This window comes from Phascolarctos cinereus, unplaced genomic scaffold (genome assembly GCF_003287225.1).
Source record: "Phascolarctos cinereus isolate Bilbo 61053 unplaced genomic scaffold, phaCin_HiC Scaffold_3;HRSCAF=262, whole genome shotgun sequence".
Lineage (NCBI taxonomy): Eukaryota > Metazoa > Chordata > Mammalia > Diprotodontia > Phascolarctidae > Phascolarctos > Phascolarctos cinereus.
The window spans coordinates 51,357,224-51,375,753 of NW_027555736.1; the positions used below are offsets into that span (position 1 = coordinate 51,357,224).

General features: G+C 42.5%; 1 protein-coding gene across 1 annotated transcript in view; it reads right to left on the reverse strand.

Moving 5' to 3' along the window:
• Positions 1-330: 330 nt before the first annotated feature.
• MICU1 (mitochondrial calcium uptake 1) overlaps positions 331-18,530 on the reverse strand; it is a 230,077-nt gene continuing 211,877 nt past the window's right edge. The window contains 2 exon segments of the mRNA XM_078150834.1: positions 331-1,403; positions 3,825-3,914. Coding sequence (XP_078006960.1) covers positions 1,246-1,403; positions 3,825-3,914 — 248 coding nt within the window. The 3' untranslated portion in view covers positions 331-1,245.

Consider the following 18,530-nt stretch of genomic DNA (forward strand, 5'->3'; position numbering starts at 1 on the left):
GTAACTGAAGGAAATGATTCATTTTAGTTAGAGGGTAGTGAAAATAAAGATGTCATTTTTTTCCATCCAAGTTCACTGACCCTCCTGAAATCTATCTAAAGATCCCCAAGGGGTTAAGAACCCTGGGCCTCAGTCATGTAGCTGGTGGGGAGGCTGTACCTGGAATCTAGGTCTGGGCTCCCAGACTAAGCACCCTCCACACATTGTGGGACCCCCCCCCCCCAGCACACTGACATTTCTGTCACTCAGTCACTTCCTGTTAACAGCAGGGGACTCAAACCTGGTGAAGCATGGGTGGGGAGAAAGAAGGCAACAGGAACTCTTGTAGAATTCATTGCAAACTGGTATAATTAAACTGATATTTTAGAAGTGTTTAAGACTGAGGACAGATGGGAATCCTGATCTAGGCCTCTGCTGTGGAGAAGCAGCATTCCATAGCTCCCCATGGGAAAATAATCAGAAGTGGTGCAGCAGAAGAAGAGACAGACAATGAATTTTGCTCATTAAGTCGAGCGTCATTACTGACTCTTCCAGAGAAGCTTGGGAGGTAGACCCAATACTCTTCATTCCTTCTTGGTTACAGATCAGGAGCTCAGTGGTGCTGGGTTTTTCCTCTTGGTGAATATTACTTCCTCAGGGCAAGAAAGAGAGAGAGAGAATCAGCCTGGAGCATAAAACAAATTCTTCTTCTGGTCAAACCCTTCAACTGTGACCAAGTTTCCTTCATTACCACTGGTCACAGATACTTGCACTGCTATCCACAGTATCCCCCAATATGGAGTTGTCTTAAAAAATGAGTGAGGGGAAAAGCAAATAACTTCCTTTAAAAAATATCATGAAGGTAAAAGCAGTGCAGGAAAGAAATGGAGTACTGAATGTTCCCTCTGGGGGAGCTTCCTCAGTCTCACTGCTGCCCTCAAAACTCTAGGTCTGCTCATAGGCTCTCCATAGCCCATATCCATCAAAATCCTGATTACATGACAGAGGAAGAGCCAGCAACATAGACAATGGAGGGTTTTCTAGGGAGGCAGATAATGAAGGAGGCAGAAAGAGAACTCCTTGTGTTGATTAAGTCCTGGGAAAAGGGCCAAAAGGTGACTGGCAGGGTTGGCGGGGGTCAGCCCTCTGAAGGGAACAAGCAGTACTTCCAGGGGTGCTGGGCTGGCTTTCTCCACCCCCAGTCAGTCATGCCAGAGGGCACACAAGCTGCTAGGGTAGCCTGCACCCTCCAGGCGCTTCAGGTCACTATTTGGGATGGGAAAAGTCCCAGGCAGTCTCTTGAGCACACTTCCACATGGCCCTCATGAGGCGGGTGAAGCCCATGTCCTTGGGCTTCTCCAGGCCTCTCATGAGCCGCTGCTTCATGATGGAGACAAACTCCTTGTTGCTCAGCTCCCCATTGCCTAGAGGAAGAGAAACAGAGGGTGTTACTGGAGGTTCCGGGAGCAGGAAATCTCAATGTCCATAGTGGGGTGGGGGTGGGGTTTGTGTAGAACAGTCACAGGGTTACCTAGAAATACCAAATGATATCACCCTTAATGTTTCTAACCATAACTGACACTCGAAACCAAAATCAAACCTCTTGAGTGTCGGTTCTCCCCAACCTATTTAACACGGAGTTTCATTTTCCTAATCTGTCAAGTAAGAGTGGTTAAACTAGATAATCTCTTAGGTCCTTAAAGGGGTAATCTTTGACTTTATACTTCAAAGTCCTAGAATTTTGGGGCTGAAAGGGGCCTAACCCTCTTGTGGGACATGTGTGCAAGCTGAAGGTCAGAGGTTAAGTGACCAGTTTGGGGTGTAACAGTCTGGGACAAAGCTGGCTTCCAAAAGGTCTTCAGGGATCAGGCTGCATCGCAAGCCCTCTAGGCCTTCTCTGGGCATAGGCACAGGACTTGCTTCTGATGGCCTCTGCCTGGGGAGTACCATGACTCAGAGGAGAGCGAGCAGTCAGGCACTCTAGCAGGCACCAAGCCCAGAGAGTAGTGGCTACTCCTTTATTTGTGGACATGGTGACAGTTTATCTTTCATGAGAGGGATACTGATACCACAAGGATCCTCTAGGTGAGGGCTGGATTTCTTGGGCAAAAAGTTCTGGACCCTTCCTTCAATAGCAGTAGTATTTTTGCTGTGGCCCATAGGTTTGGGGTTCACACTTCAAGGTCAAGATAGTATCCTTGGTTCATGGTGTTATTCTGCTAGAATCAATCCCACCCTGGTTCAGGGCTACACTAAGTCCAGAATCTGTGTAGGGAAGCCCTGACACCTGTTGGAAATTTGATTTGTTTTTCTGGGTCAAAGTAAGACTTCGAGGTCCTGAATTTATTCTTGGAGTTTCAGATTCAAAGAGAAATAGCATTCACAATCCCAAAGGATGACTTCCCTCATGAACTGGATTGTCCAAGATCTTGAGTTCACTTTGAGTAAGAACTCTTTCTGCAGATCTCCTGCATTGAAAACCTGTACAGCACACAGGTCATGAGTTCCTGGGGCTGTCAGTCACTTCTGAGGATGGCTTCATTATGCATCTCCAATTGAATTTTGAAAAACTTCATTTGATCAAGTTTTTCCCTTCCACCCAAGAACTCAGATTTATGGTTATCATTCTATTACCAGAATTATATTGGCTGAAAATTGAATGTTGCTCTAACAGTAAAAGATGCGGTTCTGCTGATAAATAGGTCGTGTCGTCCAACAATGTCTTAGTCTAGAGATACTGCTGAAAACTTAGCATGTCTTCCATGTTATCAAATACGGTGCTACCATGCCAAGAAGTAGAGAGATGGTCACACTGTCCCCATTTCCTCTCTAAAAGTAAACTCTTGGCTTAGAAGCAGATACCATGACTTCAACTCTTCTTAGCTCTCAATGTAAACTCAACCAAGGCAGTAAGAACACAGGAAAAATTGAGAGTTCCACTGGCCATGATCTCTGGAGGAAGGACTGTGGTTTGAATCCTAACTGACTCAAACAATAACTAGAGAGGCACGTTCATGCTGAAACCAAACTGTTACCATATAATGATAATGCCACAGTGGAGCCGGGAAGTGGAGAGTCTCATGTCCATAGATATGACAGGATCATTCAGTGGAAGGGGAAAACAGGACATTATAGTCAGTTATTAAGCATCTATTAGTGCTGGGCACTGTGCTAAATGCTGGGTATACAAATACAGGAAGAATACAGTCTCTCCTCTCAAGGAGAGAGGTAACATGTAAATGAGATATATAATGGATAAACTGTAGATAATCTCAGAGGGAAGGCACTACCATCAAGGAAGACCAGGAAAGGTTTTTTGTGGGGGATTTTAGCTGGAACTTGAAGCCAGGGAGGCCAGGAGATGGATGGCTATTGAGGAGGGTAGAATTCCAAGCATGGGGTCCTCCAGTGAAAGTGCAGAAACTCAACGGAGTCCCAGGAGATGAGGCATCTTGTGAATCATTCTACTGCAAGACTGAACAAACTAGTATTTAGCCTCTCCTGTAGAAATTCCAAAACTCTTGTGAGCTCCTAATTTTAATAAGAAGCAAGTTGACTTTCCTATTTCTGTTTTGGGTTGTAAGGTGCTTAGAGTAAAAATATGTGGCCTAAAAGACTGCAGGCAAATCAAATTTGAGACTGAAAAGCCCAGCCATGGGGTTGGGATTTCTTGAGACCATTACTCCTGACGGCTCTAACTTTGGGATGAGGGGAGGAGGAAGGCAGAAGTGGTCTGGGGCCACCTGAGTTTAAAAGCTGTCTGCAAGGTTACCTTACAAACAACGTATGCTGCACCATCATTAAACAGATGTTTTTTTCCACCAGAGCCAAAGGGCCCTACTCACCATCACAGTCAAAGAGTGCAAACACCACATCACATACGTGGTCTGAGAGTTCTACTTTAGCCACAGTTTTCGCCACCTGTTGCATGGTCACTGAAAGAGGAAAAAGTGACATTGTACTGACATAGCTCTGCAACTGGTCAAAGTCCTGGACCAGTGGGAATAGTGCTCAATTTGGAGTTAAAAGACTTCTGTTCCAATCCTAGCTCTGATATTTATTAACCACGTGACACTGAATAATTAAAAAAGTACTAGTTGAAACTTTTTGATTATGGATAAGTCTCATAAAGTCGCTAGACCTCCATTTGTTTATCTGTAAAATGAGGGGGAATGGATTAGATATCTTTTAAAGTCCCTACATGGGATTCATCCTAGGGTCCTTTGTAGCCAGAGGAAGAAGCTCCAAAAATATTCCCTTTTATTGGCATCAAAAAGTAAGTAGCTGACTGCAAATTTTTCCTTATAGATAGAAGTATTCCCTATAGACAGAATTTCCTTATAGACAGGATGATTCAATTAGTTCTTTAGAGATAGAATCATATTGCTTATAGGTAGAATAGATACAGCAAGTGGGTTCTGATACCTGGATGCTCCCTAATCATCTAGATTATAACTCTCCTTCAAAGGGCTAACAAAAAAGTGGACTGTTTGTAATTTGTTGGCTTGGAAAGCCACACCAGCAAAGCTTGAATTATCTCACTTTTCTCCAAGGCCAGGGCTGCCATATGTCCAAACTGTGTAGCTGCAAGGTTGCAGGCTCTCAGGGATAGTTCATAGAGATCTTACAAATGGGCTTGGGATGGCTCAATCCCACACCCACAGTATATATTCCTTTCTCTCCCCCTTCTTCAGTACTATCCCGTTTCAGTTCTTAGGATATCACCTTTATTGTAGGTGGGGGGTTCAAAACCTTGGCCACAAAGCTTTTACCAACATTCAAATTCTGATTAAGAAAACTACAATTTGGGGGGACCTTCCTAGCCTGAAACCTGGACTTAAGTCTCTTATGTTGGTTGACAGAAGTAAGAGGGTGGGGCATATGCCATGGTTTGTCAATAATACCTGATACTTCAGCAATTTCCTTCAAAGGTATCTCCCAACAGGGAAACCTAATTGCTTAAAATCAAGTTTAAAATTAACCAGTAAATGAGCTGAAAAAGACCCCTCTTTTGTTACATATATGAAGTGAAATTTTCCAGTTAACAGGCATAGAAGAGCAATATACTAGCTATAACCAAGGACAATTTAAAATAAATTTTAAACAATGATCCTGATCATACCAAATTTGAAAATCTATTTAGTTTAGAAGGGCTTAAATCTATCACTAGCGTATTAAGCCACAAGTGAAACTAAATGTTTTCAATCTTCTTAATGAAAGAAAAAAACAAACAAACAAGGACTGCATCTCTCTCCTGCCTCTACTTGCTTACATGTGAGCTCTGCACTAGCTATTTTTTCTTTTCTAATCTTGCTCTGGTGGATGAGAAGTCTTCTGTAGAGCCTCCACATCTCAAAGGCTTATTATGAACACCTTTACAGTAACCTACATATCACCATCACTGCATATCATAGACAGCAATTGCACACACAAATTGCTTAACTGAGAACTAGCAAACCCTGAGGGAAAAAGAGTCAGTTTCAAGCTATGAATCAATCAGCAATGAAATCCTCTCTAGTAAATATTGGATGAGTTTCATCAGAAAGAACCAATAGTAATATGAACTATAAAACCAGGGGTCAGTAAGGCCTTCTTTCTACTTTTTCTAGGTTTCCCCCTCATTCCCTTCTTACCTCCCCTGCACCCTTCCATCCAGATGCTATTTCTGGGGCTATGGAAGGTAATGGGACAGAGATCCGAAAAATCATAGCAAGAGGGGTTGTGCCCATTTCCACTGAGCTTCCCACTGTGCTCTAGCAGAATGATGTTAAACACTCATGGGCATTTGGGAGAAATAGCTCCGAGCTGTACCCTCAGTAGAAACTCCTGAAGATTCAATATTTGAGAGCAGTAACCTTTGTCTTGGAATCACCAGACACTTGTTTTGGTGCAGCCTTGCAGGCCTTGGAAATGTTAAAAACTTTGTATTTCCAATGTTTCCATCTATATAGTACTGCTATCAGCCACTGCTAATCCCCTTTAGGGATATAGGCTCGGATGAGTGAGCACTCAGAATGCTTTAGAACAAGGTGAAAGATATCATGTCCAATATTCATGTCTGTGCTTTAGGGAATTCAGAGATTGCTATACTGCTAAATTTTAGCTCTCAGCCTTGCAGGCCAAGGAATGTGATTTTTTCAACTTATGGATCAGGCCTCGTGAATCTGCCTTATGAATAAGTCCTGCTAACTATGTTCACAGGAGAGTTGGAATATAAATTTTGAATGAGAGCTGTAACTGCCAAGTGGACCAGAACATTGTCAGCAGGTCAGCATATTCCTTTTCATGTAGGGAAACCCAATCAAGATGATAAAATTCCTTTGTGAAGAAAGAATGAGAGTAAAGGTAACTAGATATTCTACAGGGATATTTTCATCATACTGTGGGCCCCTAATGAAGGACACTTTTCCATTATAAGGATATGTCTAGCAAGTGGACTGGAACACTTGTGTTAGTCAGGGCATCTTCTTTCCTGGTCAGTGTTAATTCAACATTAATAAATCTGCTCTCTGCCTTTCTTTGTCATTTCACATTGATCTACATACTCTTAATTGCCACATCTCTCTGTCTCATTTCTGTTCATATAGTTCTTTTAGAATTGTTCTACTTGCTGAGTCTCAGATGCTCTGGAAGAGAACATCTGGTATAATCTGCCATTTCAGAGATGGGACGATAGGCCCACAAAGGGATGTGGCTTGTCCAAGGTCATAAAATGAGCTAGTGGCAGAATAAGACTATGTATGAGCTCAGGTTTCCCCACTTCCAATCCATTATTCTTTCTACTATGGTGTGCACTGGTGATTCTGACTTGCTGGTCCCTCTCCCTGACTCTTTTTTCCAAATAAAACCAAAACCAAAACTTGGTGAAAGCATCATCCTGAGAGCTTCTGAATGTCAGTGGCACAATGGGGTTCTCTGTGAGCCACCAGGAGGAATACATCTGTATTTCTACCTCTCTCCAGAGACGGCCTGGAGATAAGAGGCCATTTAAAGAGCAGAACACTCAAGCATTATCCTGAATTCAGGGAAGGGGGACCAGCCATTGTGGATTTTGGTAAGTGAAGGTTTACCAAAGGTTTATTCTTGTGCCCTTCAAGAATCAACTTCTCAGATTGGCCCTCAAGATGTGATTCATAGTGGGTGAAAATAAACATTTAATTAAGTGATGAGGCCCCCAGTAAATGGAATGACCGCACCAGATAACAGCTCAGCCAGTAGCTGGTCCTGAGGGTTTGCTTCCATTGTCTAAATAAGAGGCACAATTCCTTGTCCCTGCTTTAAGCGCTCAGGTCAGTCACTGCCCCCCAGATGACGAGCTAGGACATTGGGAAGATGCTGTAATTTCACTTGCCTAATGTGAAGGACATTTTTTGTATCCCAGTTTCCTCATTTGTAAAACAAGGGGGGGAGGGAGAGGGAGGATTAGGTGACCTTTAGGGTCTCTTCAAAGCTCTAAAATTCAGATTCTGTGATTTTAGGAATAAGCCTCTCTTCTCTGCAGGATGCCCATGCTAGGATAGAAGCAAGTCTGTCTGATGACCTAGGGGACAAGCAACACCCACCATTTGGAAGGCAGGATGTTGTCAAGAAGGTTGCAGAGGGTCTTCTAACAAGGCTTTCAAAAGCTGCTGCCACCATCTGGTTCCTTTCTAAAACTACAGCAGATATTGGATTGACTTTCAGGTCATTAATGTGGCCTAAGCAAATCCCAGACATGGACAATTTAGTGACAGAAAGAAAAACATACTGAAACTGTGACGAGAGGCCATATTTGATACACCTCCAATAGACAATCTTTCATGCGGTGCTGTAGCAGCCAAGCCTCCACTGACCTTGGTGGCCATCAGCTCCAAACTATGCCACCACATGGAGACCCTTCCCTTACTGCTTCCTTTTCAGGCATTGTCTTCCCTCATTAGAATTCTTGAGGGTAGGGACCATCTTGTGTGCTTGTCTTTGTATCCCCATGATTTAGTATAGTGCCTGGCAAACAGTAACTGCTTAGTAAATGCTTGCCGTTATGGGTGCATGTACATATGTATGTATGTATGTATGTATGTATGCGTGCATGTCTGTATGCATGCATGTATGTATCTGGTTATCTTTCTCGGTCTCTGTCACAGACTGGCTCTCCTCCTTTTCTCTCTCTATCCTACCTGTCAGGAAGAGAAAATGAGAGATCAGAAATGAAGCTGGTAAGAACCCATTTATTTAAAATCATGGGATGTTACAGATGGGGGGACCCTTACGACTCAACTAATCTTAAAATTGCATTTTATTAGTGAGGACACTGAAGAACTAGAGAAATTAAGTGTTTGTGTCCCAAGTTTTACAGCTAGTGAGTAGCAGAGCAGAGAGTCAAAATGATAATGTTCAGAAAGACTTCAGAAATTACTGAGTTCTTTCTTTACCTGAATCTTTTCTCTACACCAGAGGTGTCAAACCTGCTGCTGCTGCCAAACCAGATTAAAAGGTAATTGAGAAGTGTTTAACAAAGTAAATAAAAATACAACATAAATAATGTTGTTTTGTGGTTTTCAAAGTCAATACGTACCTGGCAGGGATCTGTTTCTTTTTTAATTTGACACCACTGCTCTATAGCATGCCTGATGAATGGTCATCCAACCTTTACTTGAACTCATCCCCCAAGTGATCAAGGCACTCATTATCTACCAAAGCAGTCCATTCTATTTTTGGACAGCTCTAATTGTTGGGAAATTCTTCCTTGAATTGGGGCAGAAATCTGTCTTCCTGTAAATTCTGTCCAGTGGTCTCAGTTCTTCCCTGGGGTGGGGGCAAATAGAATAAGCAGTGCCCAATTAAAAAGTGTTGGAGAGGATCAGAATTGGAAGGGGTCTTTGGGGCTATGAGTTCTACCCATACTGACAAGAACATGTCCTGTAAGGAGATCCAGAAGTACTTCTTGAAAAATTATAAGGTTGTGGTACAAAATAGCACATGTCTGAGAGCATCAAAGTACCTACTGAGTGCCTATGCTGTGTCCAACATGGTGAGAGGCACTCTGGGGAATATGGAAGTAGCAGAAGAATGGCTTTGCGCACATAGGAAGGCCTTCAACACGCCTAACACAACAGCACAATAAAGTGGTAACTGAATTCATAAAGGCAGTAAATGTATTTGTTAATTAATGGAGGTTAAAAGAATCAGGGGACAGCTGGCAAGGCCTGAATTGGATCCTATAGAAAGGCAAAGGAATGGAATTATGAGTGAGACTGAGGAGAGAGAGGGAGGGAAGAGGAAGCAATCTGGGAAGAAGAGTAGCATGAACAAAGACAAAGATTATGATATGGGGGGGGCAGGGGATAGCAGCAGAAAGCTCTGTTAGGGAGTAGTGAGAACTGAAGGCTTCAATCCTTCTGGCCTCAGCAGTTGTATCTGGAAACCCAACTTAATTGCAAGTCGCCATTTTATCAATCCTGCTTAGCTCCATTCCCAACACTACCATGTTGTTCTATGATGTCAAGTATAAGGTCAGACAGAAATTATGCTCACTTATTTTCACTACCTCACACTATACTGCACCTAAATACTCCTGAGTATTCAATGAATTCTCCAAATATTTGGGATCCTATCACAGTGCCTTCTTATGAACACTTTTCCCTTCCTGGCCAAATTTGGTAATCAATGTCATTTATCCCCAGAAATTCATTATGAGGTTTCCAAAGACTGCTCCCAATACTCTTCAAATTCAACACTAAAATGGGAGAAAGTTAAGTATGAAGTCCCATGCGACTGAAGGTTATGTTCAAAGCCATTTGAGAACCTTAGAACTCAGGCCTTCTGACTGCAGAGCTCTTTCCACCTCAGGTGCCTGAAAGAGTTCAGAGAGAAAAAGAAAAGGCAAATTTGCAAATGTGCTGTGTGGGATAGCAGGACAACTGGGTGGGTGGAATGGCTAAGCTGGATAGAATTTCCTGAACTTGGCCCCGTGGGACGGAGGATATCAGGCATGCACCTGGACTCCACACTAGTAATTTCAAGAACAGCTGTCAAAGAAGGCTTTGAAAGCAGTAAGATGGAATGTGAAACACCGAGAGGAGGGGTTAGTACTGAGGATTTCACCGTAACCACTTTAAAGGTAAAAAATGAGGTTGTGCCGGGCCTGTCCCAGATTGGAGCTGCCTGTGTCCTCTGGATGTGGAGGTGTTGGAAAGGAAAGACGCTCAGATAGAGTTACAGCCCAAACTATGTGCAGCCTTGTGACTTAGCAGACTGCAGTGGAGAAAATCAAAAGAAGCCTTGGAGACTGCCAAGGTTAATGCCAAGATGTTGGGAGGTCAACCCTTCAATAGTTTTTTCTGACCATTTTCTATCTTTTAGATCTCACCCCTCACCCCAAAAACTTTTTTGAAGTAGGTATGGTAAAAATCCTATTTAAAACAAAATAATTCCAGTCCTGGAAGGATGAGGGGAAAAATCACCACCTGAAAGATCTCTTTGTCCTTTTCCAAATATAACATGTGGTAGCAGCAGCCCTTCAGAAGCAAGCTGAAGGTGTCTGGTATTGTCCCCTTCATTTTCTTGCTCTCTCCAGGTGCCAGGGGAAAGGAAAGAGGGAGACAAGCTGCTGAGGGCATTTAACCTAAGGGCAGGTGTTTAAGGCATCATCAGACACATGAGGCAAGGGAGGTGAGGGCTACTGGTATACTGGCCCCTAGGGGAAGACAATGCCTGACCTTGGACTCCCCAGTAACTAGCCTGTTGGGTATCTAGCAGGGATTCTTCCACCCCCTGGCTGGAAGAACACTGGACAGTCCATGAAGGAAGTGAGGGGCAGTTTTAGTGAGATGGCAGGAGGCAAATATGGTAACCCAAGATGGAGACTGCCCGTGAGAGCAAACTATCTGAGGGGTAAATCCTCTCCTCTTTGGGTGTACCTGGGAAACAACCAGTCAGAAGGCTGGTGAGGGAAGCGGAGATGTCAGAGCTTACTGGGGGGCGTGCCTCATTGATTGGGAATCTTAGAGTCACCACAGCAAATTTAATTTTCACTCTAGTTTTTATGTCAGATTTCTTTAGGAGTACCCCCCACTTCCCCCTCCCTATTTCTAATGCTGTACTTTTCACTGATTTTATTCAGTAAAATATGCTCTAACCTATGTGTGAGTAATTAATCCTTTTTGGTCACAGAAAGTTGGGAGGCAGATTAAAATCTTGTGGGAATGGGGGCAATCTGAGTTAAACAATATGAATTATTATTGGGCATTTTCATATGCTAGATTAGACTGAAATCAATCTGGGCCTCATGCAGGTCCTTCCTGCACAGGCCCCTGACCGAAGGAAGGGGGCAGGAGCAGCTCAGGCTGGCACCCCATCCGAGGCCGATGAAGCACTGGTTGCCCCCATGCATCAGCCCACGGGCTCTGCCCACCTCTGACATACAGTTCCCTTGCTGTCTCTCAGAGACACATGCTGCTGTAGGATCACTCCCCATCTGTCCTCTGACAAAGCACATTTACATACAGCCCTTTAAGGCTTTCCAATCAATTTAGATACAACTACCTCATCTGATCCTCATAAGGGTCAATGGGGCACATCTACACCCACCCTGTGAGATAGGTGCTATTATTATCTCCATTTTAGAGATAAGAAAACAGGCCTCAGAGTCAGTAAGTGTCTGAGGCAGGATTTGAACCCGAATCCTCCTAATTTCAAGTCCAGCATTCTATCCACTATCAAATCCTGCTTCAGACACTTACAAACACTTTAAGGCTTGTTTTCTCATCTGTAAAATGAGCCACGCTACTTTCTATAGTAAGAGCCAACTCAGGATTTGAACTTTTCTGAATAACTTTTTTTTTTAATTACAGCAATCAGGGTTAAGTGACTTGCCCAGTAAAGTGCCTGAGGTTGTATTTTAACTTAGGGTTTCCTGCCTCCAAGGCTGGTGCTCTTTCCACTTTGCTACCTAGCTGCCCCCAAACAACATTACAAATAATAAACAGCTGGTTTTGCAACACACTTGAGCTGTTCTCTAGCTTTCTGACATTCTTAGGATAACAGTGAGGGCTGAGAGATCTGATTTCAGAATGTTTTCCATTCTGCAAGTCTCTGATAAGGAAAACACAGACATCTCCCCCATCCCTGGCCCCAGCTTCAAACTGGAGGCCTGTTCAATGTTGCTTTTAAGGACTTGAGCTTTCTTCCTATCAGCCTGATGGAGGCAAATATTCAAACAAAATCTTAAGAAATGCTCTTTTCAAACACACTACAGAGGTGAAGAAGTAAAATAACATGCTATCCAATTACATACAGGCAGAAACCTTGAAAAGACTGGCTATTTACTGTGCACAATGCTTGTTGCAAAGCTAGTTTCGGATAAAGCAAACTGAAAAGGACCAACGTGATATTCAATTACATCTGGGTGATGGTGCTGCCAACAGCCAACAGGCCAAGGCCACCAGCTGGACCCAGACTGACAGACCATCACTCCCAAGTGGTCCCGGCTTTCCCTGACTCAGCATTTCCCAGGAGATTCTAATTGTCTGGGGCTGGGGCCAAAGGTGACACTTTGGAGAGCATTTTAATGAAACTCTGTCAGTTATTCTGAGTAATGGAGGAATCAAAACAAGATCACATTTCAACAAACAATTTCAGATGAAAACAATCATTTTTTTAAAATGGCCCAGCTTCTGAAGCGCAGACATTCTGCATATTGCATCCTCGCTACAGAGCTGTCTTCTGGCTAATTTTGAAATAACAACATACTTGGAATTCACAGAGCCCCCTTCCTCCATGACTAAAGAACAACATTCGACAAAGCCAAAGTGAGGAGCCGGGGAAGTCTGGTATTACATGAGGGTGACCTGGAATGCTCAAGATGCCCCATTTCATCCCGAAAGCATTTATTATTCAGCACACGCTGGTGTCACAGGCCCTGCCCTCAAAAGCTTGAGGGTGAGGGGCAATTGCATAGGGACCAGGCATGGTGAGGACCTGCCGGGAAGAATCCCGGTGATGAGAATAACTCACATGGACCAAGGGCTTTAAAATTCACAGGCTGCTTTCCTCACAGCAGTTCCAGAAAGCTGGCTGCAACAATGATGATGATGGTGATGGGTGATTTCCACTCACAGTAAGAAGAGGATCTTTTTCTCATAACCTCATTATCCTGTATGATTCCTTCGTCTCTTTTCTAAATTCCAAGTTCCCCAACAAAAGGGATAATGTCATGGCAACATTACAGTTGCTAGGAGGTAGCTGGGTGGCCTGGAGGATAAAGTGCTGGACTTGTAGTCAGGAAGATTTACACTGTGATTCTGCCTCACACACTTATTATTATGACCAATAATAATCACAGTAATTTTGTTCAGTCATTTTAGTTGTGTCTGACTCTGTGACCCCATTGGGTTTTTCTTGGCAAAGATACTGGAGTGATTTGCCATTTCCTTCTGCAGCTCATTTTGCAGATGAGTAAGCTGAGGCAAAAAGTGATTTGTGGTCTCACAGCTACTAAGTGTCTGAAGCCAGATTTGAACTAAGGGCTTCCTGATTCCAGGCCTAGCGCCATAGCCACTGTGCCACCTAGTTGCCCCTATATCTGTATATACACAGATATGTATTTTTATACACACACACACACACACATACACGTACATATATACGCATACACATAAATTATATAAGTATATATATATGCACATGTTTGTATGTGTATACAATTATGAGTTTAAAAATTATTAACTGTACAGGAGAGATTCGGTAAAGGAGAAACCACCACTAGCTGAAGGGGCTGTGGTAATCAGACAAGGTTTCACAGAGGAAGGGGAATCTTCGATGAGCTTTGAAGGAGAAATCTTTCCAAAGGCTGAGGTGTGAAGGGAAGCAGTTCCAGGTTTAGGGGGATGGTGTGTGCAGAGGGAGGAAGGTTAGGGAAGGCAGGGCTAGATCAGGGAAGAGTGAGTAGCCCATTTACCTGAAATAAACACAACAAGAAAAGGAATACTATGGAATTCCATAGGAATACTATGGAAATGTAGGGTACAGCCAAATTCTTGAGGCTTCACTGTGTGTTTGGTACATGAAGGTTTCTGAGCAGGGGAATGAGAGGACAGGATGTGGGCATTAGAAAGATTACTTTGCCAATGATGTGAAGGACTGATAGGAGGTCAGGAGCTAGGAGAGGCTATTATGATAGTCCAGGTAATGCGGGCCTGAAATATGGTGGTGACAATGTGAACAAAAAGGAAGAGGTGGATATGAGAGATTCAGGCCCGGGAGAAAAAAGCTGGGTTCAGTAACTGATTTGATATGGGAGATGAGGGAGTGAGAAGAGTTGAAGATGACTCAAGTTTTGAATCTGGGTGATGGAGAAAGGTGACACCGTCTCCAGAAATAGAGGAGTAGAGAAATGCAGGTGAGAGGACACTCAGGTAGGAATATCTGGAAGGCAGCTGGAAACAGGGGCCAAGGAAGTAGAGAGATGGAGGCTTTCTCCCAAATGTCATGAATGAGCTGTTCCGAGCCTCTAAAGGTTGGTAAGAGATGATTAAGAAATATTTTAAACAAAGTCCTTTTTGCACAGAACTTTTATACCTTCACAAATACTCTTATCAAGCTTTCAGAGGCTTTTACTCATCTCAACACCCACTGAGACATTTGTGTTTTTGCCAATTTTACTCTCGACTCCCTTCCATTAATGGTACATTATTGGTGTGTGTCGGGGGGAGTTAATAATCTCTGTCATGTCTCTCTCACTCATTTTCCCATGGCATTATGGTGAAATGGTGGCTGTTCTCTTCTTCATTTTAAAATTGATATGGCAGTTTTATTTCTTACTCAAAATCCTACACTTGCCGAAAGCCAGTCACAAATCCCCAGAACAATATGTTTTCTTTCCCTTTGGGACACTCAAATAATTTCACTAAATTACAATGTATTTAGGGCCCTATAATTAAATTAGAAATCAAACTTGAGATTTTCTTTTCTTCTATTTAATATTCAATTTTCCCAATTCATGTAAAAACAAATGTAAGATTCATTTTTTAAAGTTTTAAGTTCCAGATTCTTTTCCCTCTTTCCTTCCCCTCCTACCTCCTTGAGAAGGCAAGCAATTTGATATAGGTTGTGCACGTGCAGTCATGCAAAGCACATTTCCATATTAGTCATGATGTGAAAGAAAATACAAACAAAAAAAATAAACCAAGAAAAATAAAGAAAGTAAAAAGAAAGTATTCTTCGATCTGTATTCAGACTCCATCAGTTCTTTCTTTGAAGGATAGCCTTTTTCATCATAAGTCCTTTGGACTGTCTTGGATCACTGTATTATTGAGAATAGCTAAATCGTTCACAGTTGACCACTGTACAACATTGTTGTTATTGTGTACAATGTTCTGGTTCTGCTCATTTCACTTTGCATCAGTTCATGTATGCATCACTCCAGGTTTATCTGAAATCATCCTGTTCATCAGTTTTTATAGCACAATAGTATTCCATTACACTTATATACCACAACTTGTCCAGACATTACTGAATCAGTGAGTATCCCCTTGATTTCCAATTCTTTGCCACCACAAAAGAACTGCTCTAAATGTCTTTGTACATATGTGTCTTTTTCCTTTTTTTTTTTTAATGTCTTTGGGATATATACCCAATAATGGTATTGCTGGGCCAAAGGGTATGCATAGTTTGATAGTTTCAAATTGCTCTCCAGAATGGTTGAATCAGTTCACAATTCCACCATGCATTAGTGTCTCAATTTTCCTATATCCTCTTTAACATTTATCATTTTCCTTTTCTGTCATATTAGCCAATCTGACAAGTGTGGGGTGGTACCTCAGAGTGGTTTTAATTTGCATTTCTCTAATTAATAGTGATTTAGAGTATTTCTTCATATGACTATAGATAGCTTTAATTTCTTTGAAAACTGCCTCATATCCTTTAACCATTATCAATTGATGGATGACTTATGTTCTTATAAATTTGAATTAGTTTTCTATATATTTGAGAAGTGAGAAACTTGCTTTAGACATTTTTTCAGTTATGATTACTGTGTATTTCCCTCCATCCTGCTTTTCCCCCCAGTTTATCCTACTCTCTCTCTCCTTTCATCCTGTTCATCCTCAAAAGTGTTGAGTCCCCCAATCCACCCTCCTTTCTAACAACCCCTCCCTCCCATTCTCTTATCCCCTTCCCTTCCTACTTTCTGGCAGGGTAAGACAGATTTCTATACCCAACTGAGTGTGTATTGAGCCAATTCCAATGAAAGTAAAGTTCAAGTACTTCCCCACACCTCCCACATCTTCCCCTCCATTATAAAATAGAGTTTCTAAAGGACATTGTACTTAGAAAACTAAACCATGTCTCTGGAGAGAAAATTGCTACGTGAAAAAAAACCCATTTACTACAGAATTTAAGATTCTTAGTCTTCATCATTTTAAAAATTCTTAGTCTTTTTAAAATTCTCACTCATTTTAAAAACTGATGACTTTGTCTTGAATGAAATCTGGGCTGACAATGATTCTCATATATAAATGTTTTTACCAATGCAGCCATGACCCGAAGTTCAGAATTAGCCACCTTCCATGGACTATAAAAAGGTTGTAAGCGCGAAGAAGTTTATTTGTTCATTTCAGAACATCACCATTTGTGCCCATGCACAAATCCAGGATATCTCTACCCAACAACCCATCATCTGGGACTTCTCACAATTTCTTTCCTTCAAAATGTCTTTCCCAGCCATCAAAACCTAGCATCATTGATGATGCATCGCTCTCTGCTATTTGGCAATGGGTTAATTGAATAAACTAATGACTAATTCCTAGCCTCTTTTCTTCACCTCCAAAACCCAATCAATTTGCTAAATCCTATCGATCCTGCTTCACAATCTCTCTCTCCTTTTCTAGTCTTCTTGACTGTCATCTTCCTGGCCTCCTGCTCCTTCCTCCTCCCATAGCAGGAGCCAGGCTAAAAGTTCTTTTCTTTCCTCTAATCCATCTTTCATGGCACTGACAGTGCCAGATCAATCCTCCTTATACACAGATCTGACTGTCTTGCTCCCCTGCTCCAAACTTAGCAGTTCTCTAGTGCTTACTGAATAATTCCTCTACCTTGTAGTCAAGGCCCTCCAGTACCTTGTCCCAGCTCACAGATATGGGACCCTTCTCTAAACTCTGTTTCACTATCCCCTAGACACGTGCCAAGTCTTCCCAAGTCTGAACCTTCACTTGTATCTTCTGAGTTGTAGCACCTTTCCTCTGCTGATTACCTCCAACTTACCCTGTATCTGTCTTGTTTGTTCATAGGGCATGGGAAGGGACCTCCGAGGTCATCTAGTTCATTCTACCTCATTTCATGCTGGGGCAATATGAGACCCAGAGAGGTTAAGTGACTTTCCCAAAGTCACACAGGTAAAATTAGTGGCAGATCTGGGATTCAAACCCATGTCTGACTCCTAAGCCAATGCTTTCTCCACCATGTAACAACGTCACCATAGTAACAGCCATAATTGATATTTGGGTTGGACTGGATAGTCTCTGAGGTGCTTTCCATTTAAAATCTTCTGATCCTGTGAGTTATATAGTCCTTTAAGCTTTAAAAGCACTTTCTAGACATTATGTTATTTGATCCTCATAAAAACTCTGTTCCATAGACACTACAGATTTCATTATACCCATTTTACAGATAAGGAAAGAGGGTCTGAGAGGTTTAAGCAGTCTGCTCGAATCACACAGCTAAAAACTTGAGAACTGATCAAAGCAGGATTTGAATCCTGGTCTCTCCTGTTTCTGAGCACTTCATTCTTCACACTGTGCCACACTGTCCAAATGCCGACCCCAGGATTCTACGATATTGCAGGGGACAAATTACAGCCATCAGAGTATGTCAGCTATAAACTCTCATAAATACTAAGTGACGAACACAACCCATGAGGAGTTATGTAAAACTTCGGCTGGACATGTTTTCAAAGGGTCAGAATTCATCAATGGCACCAACAACTGTCATTTTCACTGGGGCAGACTGGATCAAGTCTCCCATGCTGGGCTAGGCTAAGCTGATCTGCATGTAGCAGGGGCAACTGTGCGGTAGCCCTGTCGGCATCTGGGGATGTGTAAGGGATTTTTTCATAGAATTTGACAAACTGAGCTCTCTTGTTGCTGCTGTTCAGTTGTTTTCAGTCATGTCTGACCCTTTGTGACCCCGTTTGGGGTTTTCTTGGCAAAGATACTGGAATGGTTTGCCATTTCCTTCTGCAAATAATTTTACAGATGAGGAAACTGAGGTAAACAGGGGTAAGTGACTTGCCCAGGGCCACACAGCTAGTGAGTGTCTGAGGCCAGATTTGAACTCAGGAAGGTAAGTCTTTTTGATTCCGGTGCTCTATGCACTATGGTGCCATCTAGCTGCCCCCGCTGAGCTCTACCCAGATTGATTATTCATTCAGGAGCCCATGATGTGCCAGATACTACTCGCTAAAACCCCTCAGAGCCCTCTAAGGCCTTGAATGTGACAAGAGTCACGTTAACAACTTAACAGACACTTCCAAGAAAAATATTTAGGGCTAGGGACAAAGCCAATTTTTAAACTATGAC